Below are 21,282 nucleotides of genomic sequence, written 5' to 3'. Positions count from 1 at the left end.
GATGCATGGGCCAACTCACACTTCTCAATACTATCATCACAGCATCTGTAAGACCATCAGTGACACTCACTTCACTGGAAAATTGCATGTTTGAGGGCAAATACAATTGCTAGTGGGAATTTAAAAATTATTTAGAAGCTCAAAAGAGGCATCACTTTGGCAGATTAGATCAGTCTGAACTTCAGTTAGTGGAACATCTATGCATTTTTTTAAAAAGAACCATACCAGCCCATGAAAGGGGGTATGCATTCTGAAAGGAAAGGGAGGAGCCAAAGAAAAAGCAAGTCAGAAGTATTACCAAAAAAAAATAATTAGATAGTTGTAATTATTGTGACATCACATAAATATTGAAAAAAGTCCAAAAGGAATCTTGAGAGGTCATCTGATCCATCCCCACTCCTCCTAGCAGGTAGAATCAACCATTTAGGTATCATTCAAACATACCGTAAGAGAAGTTCCGCCACCTCCTTGCTGCAGTTCGAGTGCCATTGTGTCTTTGCTTTCAACAGTGGAAACAGAGAGCAATCTGTTCCTTTCTTTTCTGGGACCTCTTATATATTTGAGGACTGTTAAATACTTGAAGGCCCAGACTTCTATTCTTTAGACTAAACAAACTCAGTTCTTTCAGTCTTTCCTCATAGGTCATGTTTGCTAGACCTCTGCTCATTCTTGCTGCTTTCTTCTGGACTCTCTCCAGTTTGTCCACATCTTTCTTGACGTGCAGTGCCCAAAACTGGACAGAGTGCTCCAGCTGAGACCTGGCCAGTGCCAAGCAGCGTAGAGGGATTACTTCATGTATCCTACTTAAGATGCTCCTGTTTATACATCCCAGTGTGACACTTGCCTTTTTTTGCAGCACCGTGGCATTCTTGGCTCTTGTTCAGCTTGTTATCCACTAAAACCTCCAGAAGCTTTTCAGTAGACCTGTTAACTGCTCATTCCTCAACTTGCCCTTGTGCATTTGATTTGCTTTACTCAAGCTGTAGCTTGGCATTGCCTTTAGGCAGAACATTTCTCCAGTTTGCCAGCATCTTTTTTATCAGTAATGATATACTGACACTACATTGTTTGACGCGTGTTCTTCATAAGAAACAAGAAAGCAACTGTTCTTACAATGAATGATGTCAGCTGATGTCAGAGAATCTCACAGTCATTGCCTTTACTGAATATATTCTGCTTATTTAACAGAGAACCACCTTGCCTTATGCAGTCATTAATTAACCCTTTGAAAGGATTGTCCTGTCCCCTCCTTGCATCCCCAATTTCTTCCCCTGTAAGAAGATGCGGTTAGGCAAAAATTTTGTTGGCTGGGTCTAAACATCTTACTGAAATTACTCCATTAGTCTTGACTTCTTTTTGCTCCAATAGATTGCCTTCATTAAACCTGTTTCTCTTACCCATTTATTCCAACAGAAGTCAGGCAGCTTCACTAAACCTGATTTAAAACACAACTGTAAAGCCCATTCAGTGAGAAAACTGCCTTGGTTCAGTCAGGTCACAGTGTCATAGTACTGAGAAACAGCCCTGTCATCTTCTGTACACAGACGGCGTGTAGGATGGTAGATCATGATCAGTTATGTCAAAGAACCCATGTGCCTCCTTGTCATCATTTTGTTTGAACTGGGCTGGAATTTGTAACATTTCTACTCAATTCATTCCACAGGCCTATGAAAACTTTGTGAAAAAGCACGGACAAGAGAAGCTTCTTCCTGGTCTTGAAATGAACCATAAGCAGCTGTTTTTTCTGAACTTCGCACAGGTATTCTGTAGTTCTTGTCTGAAGGCTTTCAAAACCACTTGAAGTTACAGTTTAACAGGGAGGCAGGAAGGGCAGGGTGACGTTTGTGGTTTTACTGGGAGCTGGCAGTTGCTAAGCTGAGCAACGTTCGCTTCCCAGTAGTGAAAATAAAGTTTAGTTAGGTAATTTTTGCCTTCCCTAAATAAACGAATTCATTCATGACTAAGTCCAGTATACAGTTACTTGTGCCCAAGTCACTTTGTCTGAGGACAACAGTGAAATGTTATTTGACTTTTTAAGATACTTATACATATTTACCTCTGTTTCTTAGTGTGGAATTTATTCTCACTACACTAAGTATTTCATACTAAAATGGCAGCAGGTCTCCTCCTGGACACTTTTACAGCTAACACATGTTTTTCTTTGTTACCCGCGTAGGTATGGTGTGGAACATACAGACCAGAATATGCTGTGAACTCCATCAAAACTGACGTGCACAGCCCAGGCAAATTCAGGTCAGCACGTACCATAATCTTCAGTGCAATTCCAGGGTGCGGCACAGACTTTAGCTATAGAATTTAAAAAACTGCATAAAAAGCTAGGCTGCACTTACTGGGGTAGCTTTAGGCGTGTAGGCATAGCACACTGAAGGTGGATGAGAGGGAGAAAAACATGAACTCCCTCTAGACCTCCCAGCCCTAGCACAGCTCTGTGCTGACAGAACCAGGCACAGTCCTCACCAGGGTGCTCCCCAGGCAGAATAAGGCTGTGGAGGAGTTGTCCTCACTCTTGAGATGGTACAACCTAATTCTGTCCACCCTGTTGAGAAGCTTTGAACAGTCTTCATCGCAGGACACAAACGCCATCACCTGGCTGTTATGAAGTGTACATGTCTGTTACAGCAGAGTCCCAGTGACTGTGTCAGGAATCCAGTGCTCTTTTGGAAGTCCCCTGGCTCCCACAGTAGCTCCTCATAGGGTTCTCTTAAAGGCCAAAGGCTATGGATGGACTTTGATCCTCCAGTAAAGTCACGGGTAAAATCTCCAGTTAACCTGTAGAGTGCAAGGATTTTACTCTTCCAAGCATGGAAAAGAGTTTATCTTCTTTTAAACAGTAATGCTGACATGAGAGAGAAATAACCTTCTGTCCATAGCTTTTGCTGTCATTAGGATGAGGAACTTCTTTGCCATCTAGACCTGGAAAGACGTTATTCTGTTCCAACAGAGTGGATGGGTCCATCTTCGCTGCTGCATTGACAGTAGTGCTTGTAATGCCTGCAGTGCAGAACTGGGGCTCTGCTGTGCCCCGGGCATTATACAAAATCAATATATGTTCTCAAGAGTAAAAGAAGTGAGATTTAGGTGGAAGATCGCTGCCCCCAGTCAGTAACAAACCCCTATGCTGCAGTGCAATAAGCAAATTTGTATTTCCTGCCTTGTGTGCCCAGCTTTCCCGAGAAGAGTCGGGCTTGGATTCAGTAGAGTCAGACAGGCAACTGTGGAAGTCTTTGGGCCAGACCAAGTCCTTTTCTTTTAAAATTAAGTCAGAGCAACCTATTGACCACTAGCACAACAATGAGTTTGCTCTAATAAATCTTTTTGGTCAAATGCCACAAGATTAGGTGGTAACGTAAACATAACATCTCTGTTCGCTTTGAAAGGCTGTGTCATCTCCAGGGTTCACATGCACAATAGCTGATTTTTTTCCTGATACAATTCAGTACTTTAATTCCGGTATCTTTCTTTCAACAGCTTTTCACCAAATAATTATTTTGTTTATCTCAAATACTCAAATATTTAGTGAAAGCAGTCACTGTTCCTTCTATTGCTGCTTGACGGGCATTTCACCATGGGTGGTTTTTCTACTTTCTGCAGCTCTTCCCAGCAGCAGTTTATGCATAAAGTCCTACAATCAGCCAAATTTGGTCACAATGTTAATGAGGGTCTGCAGCAGTTCTGAAGAACTGTGCTTCCTCTTTGCAGATCTAATTTGTATGAGTCACGAGTCCTTTGAAGTTCACTAGTTCTGCATCTTTGTGTAATTGCATTTTCACAGAATCACACAGAATCACTAGGTTGGAAAAGACCCCCAGGATCATTGAGTCCAACCATTCCCATCAATCACTAACCCATGTCCCTCAGCACCTCATCCACATGTCTTCTAAACATCTCCAGGGACAGTGACTCAACCCCCTCCCTGGGCAGCCTATGCCAGTGCTCAATACTTTTTGCTCTGTTTCTGGAAAAATCCCATTTTAGCAGCTCTCGTCCTTAAGAGCAGTGAGGCACAGTGAGGTCACTTAAATGCTTGATGGTTTTTATAGTCATGTCTCTGAGCAACCTCCTGTGCAGCTGCTGGCTCCCATGACCAGTCAGCAAGAAGGTCTCCCCTTTGATCTATAGAGACAGTCCAGCCAGTGCAGATGTCAGCTGCTGGACTTCACCTCACTACTGTGCACACCTCCTGCTTCTGTTGAATCTCACAGTTAAGATTATTCACAGAATAATCACTAATTACACGGAAGACACAGTTCTTCAAGTAATTCCTGGTCCACAATCAACGTGCATCAGTATCTATACTTGATGTTTGAAGATGTAGTTGTTTTCCAGCATAGGTGTTTTCTCTGTTTCCATCCTTGATGGAACGAGCAGCTCCTAGCAGATATATTCACATATGTTCACAATTACACATGCAAAAACTGCTTTAGCTAGAATGTCCTTGTGCTCCCTTAAAAGCTGTTCTTTGTATGAGTCTTTTTTCCAGGAAACTGATTCAGTGGAACATTTGTGGAGACTGCCTAGAGAAGCAGTATGATCTCAGTTAACTTGATTGGTGTAAAAATGTAAATGAACATTCACTGAGAAGCTAACACAGCAGTCCTCTACCTCGGGGTCTTGGTTTCCCTTTACTGAGAAACTTGTCAGCAAATTGTAGCTGAAAAATTTCTCTGTGAAAACTAATGACAAGCAATAAATGTGTGCCTAGTGAAATAAATGGGAGCTTTGTGAGAGCCAGTAAGGAAGAAGGGACAGGTCCTTTACCCCAGGGGTTTGCAATGTGAACTGTACAAACAGAAAAAATACAGCCATTACTTGAGGTGAAGTGGAAGCAATTGTCAGAGTACAGAAATACAGGCGTTTCCTGCAGTATTTTGAGGTCACTGACGCAAAAAAAAAAAAAAGAAGTTACAACATGTGCGTAATTTTGTTCGTTTTAAACAAAGGCAAGCAGGAGTGATGAGGTGTTGTTTTGTTTTAAAGGGTCATAGGATCATTGCAAAACTCTGCGGAGTTTGCTGAGGCGTTTTCATGCACCAAGACAAACTACATGGATCCTGCAAAAAAGTGCCGAGTTTGGTGACGGAGCTGTAAACGCTGCATCTCGAGAAGCCTTCCAGAGAAAGAGGAAGTTTGAACTAATTTTGAGAAGGGGAGGAGGGAAGAAAACCAAGGGGAATACGCTAGAGTAGTCACTGTAATTCTTAGCAAACAGGCACAACCGAAGAAATCACACATCAAAGCATCAAATGAAGGACTAACCCCAGTGCAGCAATCCGCTGCTCTAGCTGGTTGCCTGCTTTTCCCATCGCTGACCAGTGTAGAATCTGAATCACTTGGCAGCGTACAGAAACATTTCACTGGTGGTTAATCCTGTTCCCCAATGGCCAGTGGCTTTTTGGATTTATTTTAAAACATCCAAGTGTAATACATTAACTTCCACTGGTTGGTGAATGCCTGTTTCTGATCCAGTGATGGAAAGAAATGTCAAGTAACACAGTTTTAGACAACGTAACGTGATAATGAGACAACAGTTTATATCCTAAGCGTCAGACTTTGTACCCTCTGCTGTTATGATAAATCTGTTCTACCAAATGTTTTCATTTTTACTTGAAACCGTTTATACAAGAGGAATCCAAAGACCTGCTGTAATTAAGTAACTTCTCACTAATTATTCCAGTGTGTATTATCTGAAGTCACTATTTACAACAGTTTATTTACTGCTTTCCAGCAAAACTGAAATTGTAGGTAATTTATTAATTTTTGAACATATAATCTGTAAGATGGTGATCAAAAACCCTTTCACAGTTTTCTAAGCTTTTTCTTGCTTTCTCTAAAGTTGTTCTTTTTTAAAGTTTCTAGTAATGTATAAAATCATAGTTTTTATATTTAAATCTGAGCTACACTTTTGACTTGAAGCATTGTAATATATTTTATCAGTTGCTGCATAGAACTGGGAAATTTGAGTAAAGCATGGTATTAGGCAATAAATCTACAAACCTGAGCTTACCAGCAGAGTACACCAATATTCAAGTTTTCCAGGATGAGTTTCTCAGTGTTTAGGGTCTGATCCTGCACATAATTTGTACACATTCTGATCGATGTTTGCCCTCACATCAGTAAAGCAGCACAGTTGATTGCAAGAAGGGAGCTTTAAGTAAGATGGTATAAGGCTTTAAATCTGCAGTGATATGTATTAAACATCCTCATGCAGATTGCAAAGGAACTTACTGCTTTGTATATCAAAGCACACAGATTTCCAAAACCAAGTACCAGATACCTCAGATGACTGCTACAATAGGTATATTTAAAAACCTATGTTCCTTTTAGCTTTCTGAGTTTGTCATCTGATAAAAACATTTTGATAATAAACTGAAATTATGAATGAAATGTAATGTGTGTTCTTTATATGAAATACAGAGTACAAACAAAAACATTCTCTGCAAATAAATTTCTGTATTCGGCCTGAGCACCCCACCTCAACATCTGTAACAAGTGGCAAAAGGAGAATTCCAGTCATTTTGTTCTAGTTTAAAAGCAGATTTCTCGAAATCAGGGTCAAATAACCCAAAAAAAAGAGCAGAAAAAAATCAGTATTACCTCAGTGGAAGGCAAGGAATATCTGAAAGAGGAGAGTATTCCATACCTAAAAGAGAGAAAAATATGTTAAAACCTGACAGGAATTTAAATTGGTTTTGATTAGTGGGTGAATATGGGATACATCCTCCGTGGTAAATTCCTTCAATTCCCTTGCACTTGATAGTTATATTCTCGGTTTTTGCTTTCCAGCTACTTTGGTCACTTCCCGTGCGTATTCTTGTGGAGAAATTAATTCCTTGCAAATAACCACACAAACTCATAGTGCATCTGCTGTGTTCTTCCTGCCCATTCAACCTCCAACTTCTCCCTCCACTGTGTTTTCATTTACATACATTCATACAAATGCTGGTACTCTTTCCTTTGGTATGAAAAGCAGTTTTGGAGCCTGCTGCTGTGCAGGTCTACTCTTAAACCTTACATTTTAAATCCTAAATCCTACAAGTTATGATATAGCAGGAATGTGGGCTCCTATCTGTCTGTTAGCAGCAGACTGACCTGCAGTTACAAATCCCTGAGCAAACACCAGCCAAGCAAAACCTAAGGTGCAACAAACACTGGGGAAGCAGTTAGTGCAGCCTAAATGTTGGTTGCATCCATCCCCTTAATTTCCTGACCATTGGGGGGAAAAAAGGAGATTAAAGAAAACATCTGAATGAATTCTATAAGATAACTGCCCTCCCCTGCGAGCTGCCTTTGCAGAGCCGTTTCCAGTGCTTGTCTGCAGCAAGTCCAGCAGGATTTACACTTGCCAGTCACGGTACCCATGGAGTCCCACTCATCTCTTTTCTGAAATCACATTTGCTCCCTCCTGCAGGCTCAGCTGGCTGTTGCTTTGCCTGGGACTCTGCTATGCAATAGCAAATCTGGAGTATATTTCCCAGCAAACATGACTACCTAAGATAAGGGAATGTCTTCTTGTATCAGGAAAGGAGTATGTCCTCTGACTTCCAAACAATGACACTCCCTTTGTGCTTTTACAGGTACTATGCAAAATCTTACGAACATAACGATATCCATCACTCATACATTTAAGACAAGATTACTCATGCTGGTGCTGTTCAGTCACAGCTTCTGTCTCACGCTGCTCTCCAGGCAACAATAGTACCGTTCAGTATGTTCTCTGCTGTCCCTGCAGACCCTCACGCTGCAATTAGCTATTACACTAACGGGAACAACAGAAAACAAGAAAACAGTTTGGCATAGTCCTTTGTGAGATTTCACACTGAAGGCTACTAAGTAGACTATTGTTCTAATGTTTCCTTCCTTATGTGGGGATTTTATTGATGAAGTTTCTAAACTATCTGAGAAGGCTCTGATTTATTTCCACTTGATTGCTACCAAGTGTCTCATATCTACTTAAAGCCTTTTATCTCAACCACGATACGCCAGCAGAATACTAAAGGAGTATAAGCTTGCTGCTGTTCTCAGTACAACAGCAGACGTGCAATACAGCATCTGCTGTCATAGAATCACAGAATAACCAGGTTGGAAGAGACCCACCGGATCATCGAGTCCAACCATTCCCATCAAACACTAACCCATGTCCCTCAGCACCTCGTCCACCCGTCCCTTAAACCCCTCCAGGGAAGGGGACTCAACCCCCTCCCTGGGCAGCCTCTGCCAGTGCCCAGTGACCCTTTCTGTGAAGAATTTTTTCCTAATGTCCAGCCTAAATCTCCCCTGGTGGAGCTTGAGACCATTCCCTCTCGTCCTGTCCCCCATCACTTGGGAGAAGAGGCCAGCACCCTCCTCTCTACAACCTCCTTTCAGGTCAGCTACACACCATCATTGCTATATATTCATGTTGGAGAAGACACAATCAGAGGTGCAAATACGATACACAGAGAAAATTGAATTATATGGTTCCTGTTGGACCTTAGAAGTTAGAACTCATTCCAGAGTTGAACCAGGTCCAAGAAAGATCCTCCTTCTGGTAGTTACAGAGTGCTTAAAAAAAATAGTTTTTATATTCTTCATTCAGATTGGTTTAGATATTCTGGTACTGTTTCAGTCAGCGCCTTGAACATACGGAATGACACCAGCAACTTGATCTAGTGATTCATGAGAAACTAATGTAGGAGGAGAAAACAATTGTCCTACTGGTGCTGAGGTCTCCTGCACTAGGATGGAATTCCTTATGGGCTGGGCTTCATGCTGACATGAATTATGTGCCAGGAGTCCAGCTATGAGATGATGAAGTGAGACAGAGTCATTAATCACCATGATGAGGTATGGTAACTCAAATGAAATAGATGGCAGAAATCGTAACTCAAACAGCTGCTATGGAAGAGCTTGCGTCAGTGAGGATGGTTACTCCTAGGTTCTTCCCTAAATAAACCAGTTGTCTGGTCCATCTTCAACCAGGTGCAACTACGGAAGGCTACAGACTCACCTGCTCACAAGAAACACTCCCTTCCTTTGCTGAGGGTGGCTTTCAGGACTGCACTCAGTACACCCAGCTGACTTTGTCAGCCCTACATTCCCAATTCCAGTTAACTGTTGTCATCCAAGAACTGAGCTTTGCTGGTGACCTTCTCCCTTCATCACCAGCCAGAATAAGATACTTAGAACACTAGTAGCTACCATTTGATTATTAAATCAGTACACTATTAAATCAGTTTTAAATAGTTAAAGATCGAGGCATATAACAGTGATGGAGTGACTTCATCCTGTCAAGGCTCTCGCCAGTGCTCACAGCTATCCTGACATACAAGGGGTTACAATCATTAATTAAGTCGTACCACATCATAAGTAACAACAGAAAACGCTTGTTGTAGGTGTGACAGGCTGAGAGAGTTGGGGTTGTTCAGCCTGGAGAAGAGAAGGCTCTGAGGAGAACTTACAGCAACCTTCCAGTCCCTGAAGGGGTTACAAGAAAGCTGGGGAGGGGCTGTTCACAAGGCCTGGAGTGATAGGAAGAGGGGCAATGGGGATAAACTGGAGAGGGGCAGGTTTAGACTGGATATAAGGAGGAATGATGAGGGTGGGGAGGCCCTGGCTGCCCAGGGAAGCTGTGGCTGCCCCATCCCTGGAGGGGTTCAAGGCCAGGCTGGATGGGCCTTGGGCAGCTTGATCCAGTGGGAGGTGTCCCTGCCCATGGCAGGGGAGGTTGGAACTGGATGATCTTTAAGGTCTCTTCCCACCCAAACTGTTCCATGATTCTCTGATTCCTTTTCAATCAACACGCTGTGACTGCCAACAGGTACAAACTCACTTCTCTGCCAATGACTGAGAAGCCACAACCCTCTTCCTAGGCAAAGGGGACTGAGCAAGCGCTTTGGAGAGATGGCTGGATCCTTCATCCTGCTCCCTGGTGAGCACTGCTTGCTGACGGCACCCGGCTCCTGCATGAACATCAGGAGCAAGAAATCCCTGACAAGCCTGTCCGGCTGCCGGCAATAGCACCCAGTGTGGGATGTGCCCTCTCAGCTGCACACAGGGACCAGCCCCTTCCACAGGGATTGTGAGGATGGAGTCATCTCCTGCTCCTACAGCTGCGCAAGGATACCCTGAAAATCAAGGGACCTAAGTAGACCAGGATTCCTGGGGTCGGCTTGTTAAATATCAGTAAATAAATGCTGCAACAAACAAAACACAGCCTTGGTGCACGACTAGGGAGCTATTTGTGTTGAACAGAAACCAGACTCTCATGAAAAGTAGGGAAAAAAAAAAATCAAAGTCCTCCATTTTCACACAGAAACCAACGTTCTTTGCAACTTTGTACACAAAAAGTACTTTTAAAACCAAATATGATTAGTCACCTGCTACAAACTGTAGTAAAGAACCAGGCTGCAGCCTCCTCTTCTCTCTCAGATGGGAGCCAGGATTGCATTTGCCAGCACAGGTGGGATGAGAGTTAGTCCTGGGTTTCCACTCGTGGGAAGAAACGCTGTTAGGGTTGTACCTGGAAGCATTTGAGTGTCATGCCCACTGGTCTGATGAGCTCCTGTTGCAGGGCAGGGTGAAGGGGCGCCTCCAACGTTACCACAACAGCAGCACAGCCCCTCCTGCCACAGCCCCATCCCTGCTCCAGGTCCAAGGCAAAATGAGGCTTGAGATGGGCAGTGCTAGCACATCACAGGACTCTTTGGGGTCAGGGATAATACCTGAGCCAGCCCAGAGAGGGAGGGAGGACAAGCAGGTGGTGACCCCTTGGGACCCTTCCCTGCTTGCACCCAGAGCCTCTGGCCCCACAGTGCCCCCACACTCCAACCCTTCCAGAGGTTCAGAGAGGAGGAGGCAGGAGTCCCCGTGTGTGTTTTGCTTTCCACTTCAGCCAAGAGAAGAGGAAGAGCAGGGAGGCGTCCCTCATGGGCACTGCTGGATGAAGGCTCTACCTTTGCACAGAGACTGAGATGGATAAACCTGGGTGTGAGAGGCAGAGGAAACCCTGGGCATGGATAAACCCAGGTGTGAAAGTTAGAGGAGATCCTGGGCATGGATAAACCCAGGTGTGAAAGTCAGAGGAGATCCTGGGCATGCATAAACCCGGGTGTGAAAGACAAGTGGAAGTGGGGATGGAGCCCACAGGGGTAGGAGCATGTAGGTGGAGAGGAGCAGGCTGATATGCTGGTGCCAGGCACAAGCGGCAGGAAAAGTGTCTTTTGTTTGGGGCTGTAGCAGGAAAGTCTCCTCAGGATAAATCCTGGCCTACAGACAGGCTTTGTCCCAATAGCTCCACTCTGTAGGCAGTGGAGAGGAACGCAGTGACATTCTTGTGTATACTCATATCCTTAAATTTGATTACAAGCATTAAAAGAGTATAAACAAGAGACTGGAACAGTTACTGGGAAGCCACATGCAGCATCCCAGCACAGATGGACAGGGACCCATCCCTAATAACTGATTGAAACAGCTTTCCAGGGAAAGCCAAGCAGAGGCCATGGTGCAAACTTGGCAATCAACCTCTGAAGCAACAAGAACTCAAATGTTCCCACTTAGCTTTTGCAAATAAAAAGAGGAGTAATAAATTAATCAGTTAAAATGATCTTAGATCACAGAAAACGTCACCCTATCTGGAAGGAAACAATAGAAATGAAAAGGGCACTGGAAAAATGTCTCCACCCTAAATGTGTGTGGGCCACCTTGGCTGATGGATAACTGGATCTCAGGTGATGCGATACAGCTCTTCAGACCTCAATGCCATTACGCTGCAACCAAACCAGAGTTCTTTCCAGCATCACAACAATGCAAATGTCCTGAGTACTGGCACAGTGACAGAAAGAATCCATCTCCGTGCTTTAATAGCCATGCACCTGAACTTTAGTAGAAATATTAATGTATATGTTTTCTTCCTCTCCCAAATCACTACATCTCTTCATAAGAAAAAACTCAGCACCCGAGCACTCGTTTTGTATCTTTCAAGAAGAAAAAGTCTCCAACCCTTTGTAACCCAGTGCACCCCTGGCAGCGTGGGACGCTTCGGCAGGGCACTGTATAGTTTCATTGTACAAAGACACCAGAGTGGGTTGTCTTGAAGGTGGTTACAAAAGGCCACTTTGCTGAGTGGGCAGAGGACTTTAAACAGCGTGTGGGGTGCATATGTCATTCTTGGAATAATCCTCTCCTCATTACTCTACAAAACTTGCTTTGTATGTAGCAAGTCAGCTTGACGATACTGAAGCCAACCTAGAAAGTTATTTTGTTTTGCTTTGCCAAATCAGATCGTTCTGCTCTCAAAAATCAGGTAAAGCTGAAACATATTGTAATGTTTATATTAGCTCTGTAACATTTTAATTTGAAACAGTTGATTTCGAATGTTGTTAGATGAAAAAGCCACTTGGGCCAACTGGATCTTTCAGAATGATTTTCATCAGTGCCTGGTGAGTAAGTGTAAAAACACATATAAGGTCACTGTGAAGTCACTCCGTACCTCCATGTAATGGAAACCAGATCCAACCAACAAGTTATGCAGGGTAAGAAACTCCCTGTTTGCCTTATTGGCTCCCAAAAGGAAGAATAAGCTCATAAGACAAGACAGATTGGGACTTCATCTAACGTCAATCATTTTGGGTCTCTGCACAGGGTTGTCAGGGAGATTTTTTTAAATACCAGAGAACTGAACTACATTTGCACCTACCTCTGCCTTCAAGCAGCACGCCTGTTGGCTGGAGTTCAGACAGAGCTACTATCAGTCTGGATGGTCTCGGTCTTAGGAAATGAGGCACTGGTCCTTAAAATGTGATAATGGGGTACCTGCTTGAAGTATATGCCTAAACTAGCCTCTGAGCTTAACTAGTGTACATGTACAAGTGAGTTGGAATGGGTGGTCTCATCTAGAAGTGGGGAAGCTGGAGGTCCTCACATGGAAGCAGCAGCTCTCCAAGCCATTGTGTGGTTTATCTCCTCTCGTTCAGGATGTTTGATGAAACAGGATTGCTCCTTTGCCCACAGTTCATTCAAAGGCAAAGTAAGTTGGTGTTAAGACAGTTCCCGAAACTGAATGTCACACTTCGGTTCTTCTGCTAATCGCAGCTGGAGTTGCAGAGGAATTTTCATGGTTGTGCTACAGTCGAATATGTTTTGATTCAATTCCTAAAGGATAACAGAAACTGACTGCAGATGGAGACAAGATGACTGACTGACGTGCCTTCCTCATGCTCTCAAAACGATATAAACCACATGAGCAGGAGTCATAAAATTGTTTCTTTCTCTATGTAACCCCATCAAGGGTCATTAAGAACTTTTTCCACACTCCTTTACACATGCATCTTGCTCAGATCTTGAAGATATGTCTTCTACCATGAGCTTTCCACTTTAACTGGGGATTGAATTATTAATGACTTAGAGTCTTCTGAGAATGAAAAAGTTTTAGCATAAAAAATTTGAAGCTCAAAGCCTTAAAGCTGTCTGTGAAAATGCCAGGGGTCACATTATCTGATGATCATTTCTGGTTTAAATGGAAGGTCTCGAGCCATATTATCAAGCAGGTGACTATAATGATTTTCAATTATAATTAAACCTCAGTTCCCTCTTGCTGCTCTCCCCCAGACTCCTTCCCATGACCCACAACAGGTGAATTCAGGTTGTGATACATGGTAATTCCCTGGCTCTTCTGAAAATTGCCAGCCAGCCAGCAGTTCCCTGTCCCATATCTGTGCTCTTCCTGCAAGGTGTAGGAACTGAATTTTCACCTGTTGCATTGCATTCTTTCCAGACTACTTATTTAGTTCCATTTTGAGTTCTAGTTTTGTTCTTCAATCTCCCTGGATCCCCCTGGAGGGGGGCTGCTGGCATGCCAAAAAACAGGGGTGGAACTCCAAGGGATCTTGATCCAGTTCAGTGCTCACTAAGTCCAGCAGCTTTTAATTTGCCAAGAAATGGATCGGTTGCCAGTGGAAAAATACAGAATGGGGCCCTGAGCATCATGTGAACAGAAAAGATCAGCAGTTAATTTGGTATTTATCTACATAATCTTAAATAAAAATTAAATGGATTAGGATTTAGAAATTCCAAGTCATGCATTTCAGGACGCAGTGCTTCCAAACCACTTTCCCTGCCTGCCTTTCATTTTCTAAAGGTCTTTATCTGATTTATGTATTAGCATGCTTGTATGATTGTTTATTTGCTTTTCTAAAAAGGAAGCTAATGTAGTTTCTAAAAAGGCATTTGGACACTGCCACTACAGATCTTGGGACAGGGAGAGCGTATCATGACATTATTTTAAATTTAATAATTTATTTTTTACAACAAAACTTACAAATTTTGTCTTAGCTCAGTTAGAACTTTCTCAGATACATCCTTTTCCAGCTTGGCACATCTCATAAGTGAGCCTAACTCACCTTTTTGTCCACCACTGCATCCCTAACTCTGGGAATAGTGTTTTCAGAAATGCTTAAATTCAAGGTGGCAACAACAAAGCAGGCTGGAGGACAGGCAGGTATCTGACCTACCGCTGGACTCCAAAACCAGTTCAATCAATTACAAACTGTTTGAAAACTAGGGAATTGGTTTGATTATTTTTAACAATGCTCTAATTAGCAATTCAAACTTCTTTTGTGGAAAAAAAAATGTACACCATGTTTACAGTGTTGCTATGAAAAATAACTCATTTTATACATATTCTAGTCATTAGAAATTTCAATTTAACTTCCAGGTTCTTCTAATCAACATCATTGTAAATTCTTCTGTCCTGTAAGACAAAGAAGGTTGCATTTAAGAACGTGGCAGTTGGAACCAAAGGAAGCACAGACAGTGTGTGACTCTGTACTGTGATACTCACCTCTTTCAAGAGAAGACAATGTAAACCATCAGCGCACAGCCCACTATCCAGCCAAGCGCGAGGAGGATCGGTACAACGAGACGTGAAAGCGGAACTTGGGCTGAAAGTAAAAAATACCGTCTCTTTTTAGAAAGGCCACATTACGTTGACACCGAATTCACTAAATTGAACACATCAAAACCATGATTATGACCAAGCAAAAAAGGTAACTGAGAGCTTGGCCCACGTTACTATGATTGCTATTTTTAGCATGGAGTCACCAAATCTTGGCAGGCTTTTCCGTTGAGAATACATAGCAAAAGCCCAAAGACATTTCCACTCTACAGCCTCTGCAATCAGATAGGTACAAGGCTTAGCACTTCCAAAAGAAGCCGGGCATAGGAAACATGGTTCTGTCCTTGGACTCTGTAGGTCATCAGGAGAACATCTGTACTGGACTTTATGGGCAGCAGCTGTCCTGGCAGACTCAGGATTCAATCCCTGGCATGTACAGCACCTTCTAGAAGTCCCATTAGTTGGTGACAGCAAATTGAAAATACAGTGAGTATTTAGCCTCACACACATTGAAGATCAATGTGCCTGGGGCCACAGTGAGGGGATGCGGTACAAGCTCCACACCCCATAGGGAGGTTTGCTAGTAGCTCAGGGATTCATCAGGGACTCATGGCTCATCTCTCTGCTTTCTGTGCCCCACTTAGCCCTCTCCTTTCAGCAATATAGGGTAGGTAAGGTTGATATAATTAAGGGTATTCCCCACTTTCAAGTGAGAAAATAACATAAGAGTTCCTTACGTCAATGTCCCACTTGCCTGGCTGAGTTGGGCCAGGCACAAAAATGTGACATCCTGCCTGTATTGCCCACTAAATACTAGAATAAGCTGATAAAACACATGGAGATGAGGAATCCAATGCAGGCAATGGTTCTTTAACACAGGGAGCGTGCAGAAAGCAGGAGTAGTGCTTTATATAAATGTGTTTCTACACAGAATCAGAATTTTGAAGATTCTTCTATTAGTTTCCTGCAAATAGAAGAGGCTTCCCAGAAAGCAGCATATCAGCCTTTGAGGATCACGTTGCTTACCAATATATTACATTTTAAAGCACTTCTTCCTGCAGTTTAAAGATTTCCAGCTTTCTGAACGGATTAATAAGTAATGTAAAACTATTCACAACACCTTGCAGTTTAGATCAAGCAGATGGACTTTGGAGGGATGCTCAATAACTTAAGGGTTTCCACATTGCACTTAAAAAGCTATGCGCACTACAAACATCTCTCACAATGATATTGCACAGTGTCTCCACCAAAAGGGAAAGAGTGAACATATAGATAGAAAAACCATGTGTGTGGCCATCAAAATATAGAACAGATAAGCAATCACATGGCAGAAAGATAAAATTCTGCTCTGAAACTGGGTGTCCTTTGGCCACAGGGAAGTCCCTCACTCCTTCCATTTGAAGACCATCGTTCCTTTGACACTTTGTAAGGCAAAGCTACTTCGGTTGGAAATCATCACTCTTTACTTTCCATTTTTTCTGAAGGTCGTGTTACAAATAAAGAGCTCGGTGCTGCTGGGGTACATGGAAGGGTTTTGACAGAGCTCTGTTGAGTTGCTGCTGTCTACTGAATATGGTGCTTTGTTATATGAGATCCAGTTTAAAGGCAGTAAGACAAGAGAGGCAGGCAAATCCTGATGGATCAGTGGGAATGCTGTGCCCAGCATTTGTCATGAGGCAGCAAGCAGCTGGCTCTGAGGGATAGAGTTTCCTGAGAGGCATTGGGAATAATATATTTCCTGGTTTAAGAGCAGAAATGACCACGAGATCATTTGCTCTGATCTCCTCTGTGTCACAGGACACATACCCCAAGACCTGAGTTAGGGTAAAGCAGTCCCTTGGAGGACTATCTTTTATGCCACAAGCAGCAAAGACTGAAGTGTGAGATGTGCACAAAGCTCTGGGCTGGCTCAGCGAGACATGTGAGCAGGTATCCCTTTTGCAAAGCCTCAGAATGCAAACACCAGGGTCCCAGTAGTTTGTCCAAGGAAGAACTGTCCTGGGTCTAAATCTGAAAAGCAGCATTTCCCTCACCATGGAGCAAGGCTGTTTGCACCCACAGCCAGGGAGAGAGCATCTGCACTGCCTTCTCTCTTGGCTGAAGTGGAGATGGGGTGCAGAGGGACTAGCAGCAGAGGAGCACAATGCTTCTGAGCAACTGTGCTTTGGAAAGAAAGAAATCTTTACTGACACCTGCAGGTAACCAGCTAAAACATGAGGTTTCATTAATAATCACCATTTAAGTGACTGCACATGAAAGCAGAATATTAAGAGAACGTGGGTTATTGCAGTCACAAGTTGTGCTTTCAAACAGACCAAGGAAACAAATCCTGGCTTCTGGGGTCTGAGCCAGAGCCTGCTGACATCAAGAGGCCAGTTCTGGATGGCAACAAGAGTAAAAGAATCTTACCGGGACCTGTGTACGTAAGCTGGCATTCCAGCTACAAGTTACTCAATTTTTCCTCATTATAGATTTTTTACTCCAATTCAAACATGAATTTATCTCAAAATAAACAAGGAGCAGTGGTCAGAGCAGCAAACACGCAGCACTTAGACTGTGCTGCAGCAGGGTTCCTCTGCACGTGATAAACAAGCTGCCGAGCTCTGCACTTCTGCAGGTTGGAAGCCCTGGAAATTACCCAACTTGAGATGCCCGAACACCACAGTGAGGCCAAGGATCCCTCGACTACAGGATACAGCAGCACAGGTTTCCAAGCTAAATACAGCTTTAATCTACAGATAAACTTCATCTGGTTGCTATCTTTTTTTTTTTCTGGGTTTACTCTCTATGAAGAACTGTAAGTTGGCTTGGTTTTGCCATCTGGAGTAGGTCAAAAATGGTCTCACTGAGCTGCCTTTACCCCTAAAATGTCACCGTCTGGACACACTGACACAGACATCCCACGATACCAGGTGGAAAAGCTCCCATGTACCTTAAACAGGCAGAGGCTTGGGCAGGTAAAGAAAGGAACATTTCCCTACCCGAGCCTGTCAAGCTTGAACCCACAGTCTTATGTCCCCTGCTCCCAAACACCTCAATATCATGGAACTTTTCTTTGATTTATATCTCATGTAGGCTACACCCACACACCCCCCAAAACCACCGAGACATCACTAAGAGGCAGTTTGAACCCCACACCGGTCAGTAGGTGAGGAGGGAACACATGGACATGCTCAGATGACCACGTCTCCTGCATGGCGCCAGCCCCACAGATAAGTTTTTCCCGTTCTTTATGTGCTGCCAAGAGGGGTGGGGGTGCTCCGAAAGCTAATTACACAACAGAACTGGTGTGGACGGGCTTCTGTGTGGATGGCATTTGCCAGTTTCATATTTAGGAAACCCGTGAATCCTGCAGTTACTCATTTCAGTGAGGTTGCCCAACCATTTCTAATCTGGGGTCAGGCAGAAGGTGTGGGTGAGCAGGCAGTGGTCAAGCTCGACTGCCCAGGACTCGCGCTGTCAGGCAGGGGCTGGCGCCAGCCTGGTCCGTCTGAGGGGTTATGGCCACACTGCTTTTATTTAGAATAAAACAAACCACAACTAACTGTACACCTCCTACCAACGCACTAATTCCTGGTGGAATACCAGCGTCAGTGTTATTTCTGTGTATATCAGTGAAAAGTAAAATTAAGAAACAGAAGTCAGCATCATGTTGTATCTAAGTTCAGTAGAATTCTACTATCCTTCTTAGATATCAGTGGTAATGGTGCAAAAAGAGGGGGGATAAAAGTCTAGAAAGCTCTTAATACAGCTATAAATATGTATAAAAAAGTTTACTTTCACAAGGAAAAGTACTACCTGAATGACTGCGTGCACAGCTAAGTACCAAATTTAAACTTAGAGTCATTTCATAGAATCATAGAATAATAGGATCATAGAATAACCAGGTTGGAAGAGACCCACCGGATCATTAAGTCCAACCATTCCTATCAAACACAAAACCATGCCCCTTAGCACCTAGTCCACCTGTGCCTTAAATTTCACCATCCAAACCACTTATGGTGAAGTAAACAGAAAATGACAATAAATATGAAATAATTTTCACAGAGCTCTTTTTCTCCTTGGAGAAGAAGAAATTGTGCTTATGGTGAAATAGCCATCATTAGAATTTCATTTTGCTCTGCCACTTGAGCCTTGTGGGGTTAAAATCTAAATTATTCTATATTCACCTCACATTACACTCTGATTGCAGCTGCACAGACAGTCTATTTTACACAGTTCCATTTAATTATGTTAGTCAACTTAAAATTACAGCTACAAAAACCCCAAAGACTACAAAACTGGTAGAATTCAGAGACATGGCATGAACCCAAGCTACTTTAAACTCCTTGCTGTTAATAGAATTAACTTTCAAACTGATTACACTTCCTTACAATACAGTAAAACAGATATTGTATCACACAAGATTACAGATCACTGACTATTTTCACACCACATTGCTCTGGTTTATGAGTTTTAAGAATATATTGTGACATTCCCACTTAACTGTGCACCTTACCTGGTTCTGCCATTCCCCCCTCTGCTGGTTTTATTGGCAGGGTTTAAGGTTTGCCTCTGCAGTTGTTCTTGTGAGCCTTGGGATGCTTTAAATAGAGCAATATTTGGAATGTGCTGCAGCTGCCTTGCTCACTGTGCCAGTTTTTGGCTACGTGCATTCGATTGTCTAAAAAGGCAGGAGTTCAAGACAGTCAAGGTTACCTCTTCCTATTCCTGCAACAGCACATCTGTTTCAGAGAAAGCTGAAAAAAGATGGGTCATTTCTGGAAGAGGGAGAGAAGCAAGGGTGAAAGCTGCTTTATGGTCTCTTTGCAGCCATGAAACACCACACAAGAAGCTCACGTAGTATTTATGTGCATCCACGTATTTAGAGAATGACAGGGATCCAGTTCGTGCTTCACCTCCTGTGTCTTCTCTTGTTGCTCTCCTATCAAAAAGACAAGACAAATTCTATTCAGTTATACTTGTATATATATTTCTATAGTGATTAGTTACCTGCTAAGCAGCACCAGGTATCTTGTACTCCACAAAGCACAGAGTCAGGTTTAGCTTCTTCCCTCTGAAAGGGGAGAGCATGCAGTCACAGGTTATTGTTACTCCTGTGGGTAGTGGGTACCAATATTCAAAGGAGGAACATTCCTATAATAATCTGAGAATTATTTTTTCCTATAAAGGATAAATTATTGCAAGCTGCAGTTTCCAATTCAGGAGAGAAAGTACATGGAAAAGAGTGCCAGATCTGAGTGGAAAGGACAAATTGCACATTAGCTTGTATCACATAAAAGGAGAACTCCATATAAAGACGCCTTGGAGTGATCCTGGCCATGGGTTTTGACCAAAAAGACTAAAAAGCCACTCAAAAGTCACTAAAAAAATGAAGTCTCCAACAGAACATTCAGAGGGGCACACAGGCACATCACATTATAACAAGAAGCCCCTAGCAAACGCAGTTTTTCAGGGGTCAGAGGACATTTTATTTAACTTTCAGCAAGCTTATACACAATCCCACTTCAGAGCTGCGCCCAGATACTAAATGAAACAGGGAATCTGTCTGAGAAAGGACACAAATCACTGTTCAGAAGCCATTCCATAAAACAAATGCACAGGATGTTTTGAAGAGATCTAATCTGGATGCTTGTGTAGTCCAGAGGAATTGGTTGTGAGCTCCCAGAAGACAAGACAAGGCTCAGAAACCCATTGTGCACATCTACAAGAAATTATCCCGTCTGCATGGACTTGTCAAGTAAAAATTAAGTATTTTACATTAAAAAATAAATGTCAATTCTCACCTTTCTTCAGAATTGGTTCCTTTCTTGCAGTGGCTGTGGAGATCACACCTTCCTTGAAGATATAGCCTGAAGAAAAGGAATTAAGCCAAGGTTAGATTCTAGAGCACCCGAGGGAAAAAATAGCGGCTTTTCATCCCAACATGATCCAGCTTGTTCTAAAGCAGGTTCATAACTCGAGTATTTAATTTTGAAAGACACAGAACTGGTTCTAATGGAAACACAGTCCCTATCGAGGAAGGGGCTGTTCCTGAAAACAGGAGCTGCTTTGCAGGGATCCCTTCTCAGTTCCCTGCCCACTCTGTGGCTATAGAGACATGCCCAATGCTACACCTACTAAAGAGCTGGGAGAGAGTCTTCAAAATACCCATAGGAATCACAGTTAAACGGCTGGTTATTTTTACAGGAACAGTATTTTTTGTCCTAGATGCTAGAATGGCAATTGAGGGCCAGAGGCTACACAGGACCCATGTTCATCAGCAGAGTACTTTCATCTGGAATGCACAATAACCAAAAAGAATGGCGTTGGGTTATTATAAATACAATTATTTGTATTGCTGTGATAAGTATCTTGGAAACCACACTACCACACGCAACGCGGCTGAGCAG

The 21,282-nt window shown here is 43.0% G+C and overlaps 2 protein-coding genes across 5 annotated transcripts in view; one reads left to right on the top strand and one right to left on the bottom strand.

Moving 5' to 3' along the window:
- Positions 1–6,405, top strand: part of MME (membrane metalloendopeptidase) — a 49,887-nt gene extending 43,482 nt beyond the window's left edge. For all 4 annotated transcript variants that reach the window (XM_069865222.1, XM_069865225.1, XM_069865223.1 and 1 more), the window contains 3 exons: positions 1,664–1,759; positions 2,177–2,253; positions 4,999–6,405. In XM_069865222.1, the coding sequence (XP_069721323.1) occupies positions 1,664–1,759; positions 2,177–2,253; positions 4,999–5,098 (273 nt within the window). In that variant the 3' untranslated portion in view covers positions 5,099–6,405. The remainder of the gene's footprint in view (positions 1–1,663; positions 1,760–2,176; positions 2,254–4,998) is intronic.
- A 7,326-nt stretch (positions 6,406–13,731) lies between these two features.
- STRIT1 (small transmembrane regulator of ion transport 1) lies at positions 13,732–20,774 on the bottom strand. Its single transcript, XM_069864756.1, has 4 exons — positions 20,677–20,774; positions 19,389–19,986; positions 14,837–14,936; positions 13,732–14,746 (listed from the first exon to the last, which is right to left on the bottom strand). Exons 2-3 carry the CDS (start codon positions 19,399–19,401, stop codon positions 14,842–14,844), a joined length of 108 nt encoding a protein of 35 aa, XP_069720857.1. The 5' UTR covers positions 19,402–19,986; positions 20,677–20,774; the 3' UTR covers positions 13,732–14,746; positions 14,837–14,841.
- Positions 20,775–21,282: the final 508 nt, after the last annotated feature.

Source organism: Phaenicophaeus curvirostris, chromosome 10 (assembly GCF_032191515.1).
Source record: "Phaenicophaeus curvirostris isolate KB17595 chromosome 10, BPBGC_Pcur_1.0, whole genome shotgun sequence".
NCBI classification, from domain to species: Eukaryota; Metazoa; Chordata; class Aves; order Cuculiformes; family Cuculidae; genus Phaenicophaeus; species Phaenicophaeus curvirostris.
This window is presented reverse-complemented; position numbering and strand designations above follow the sequence as displayed.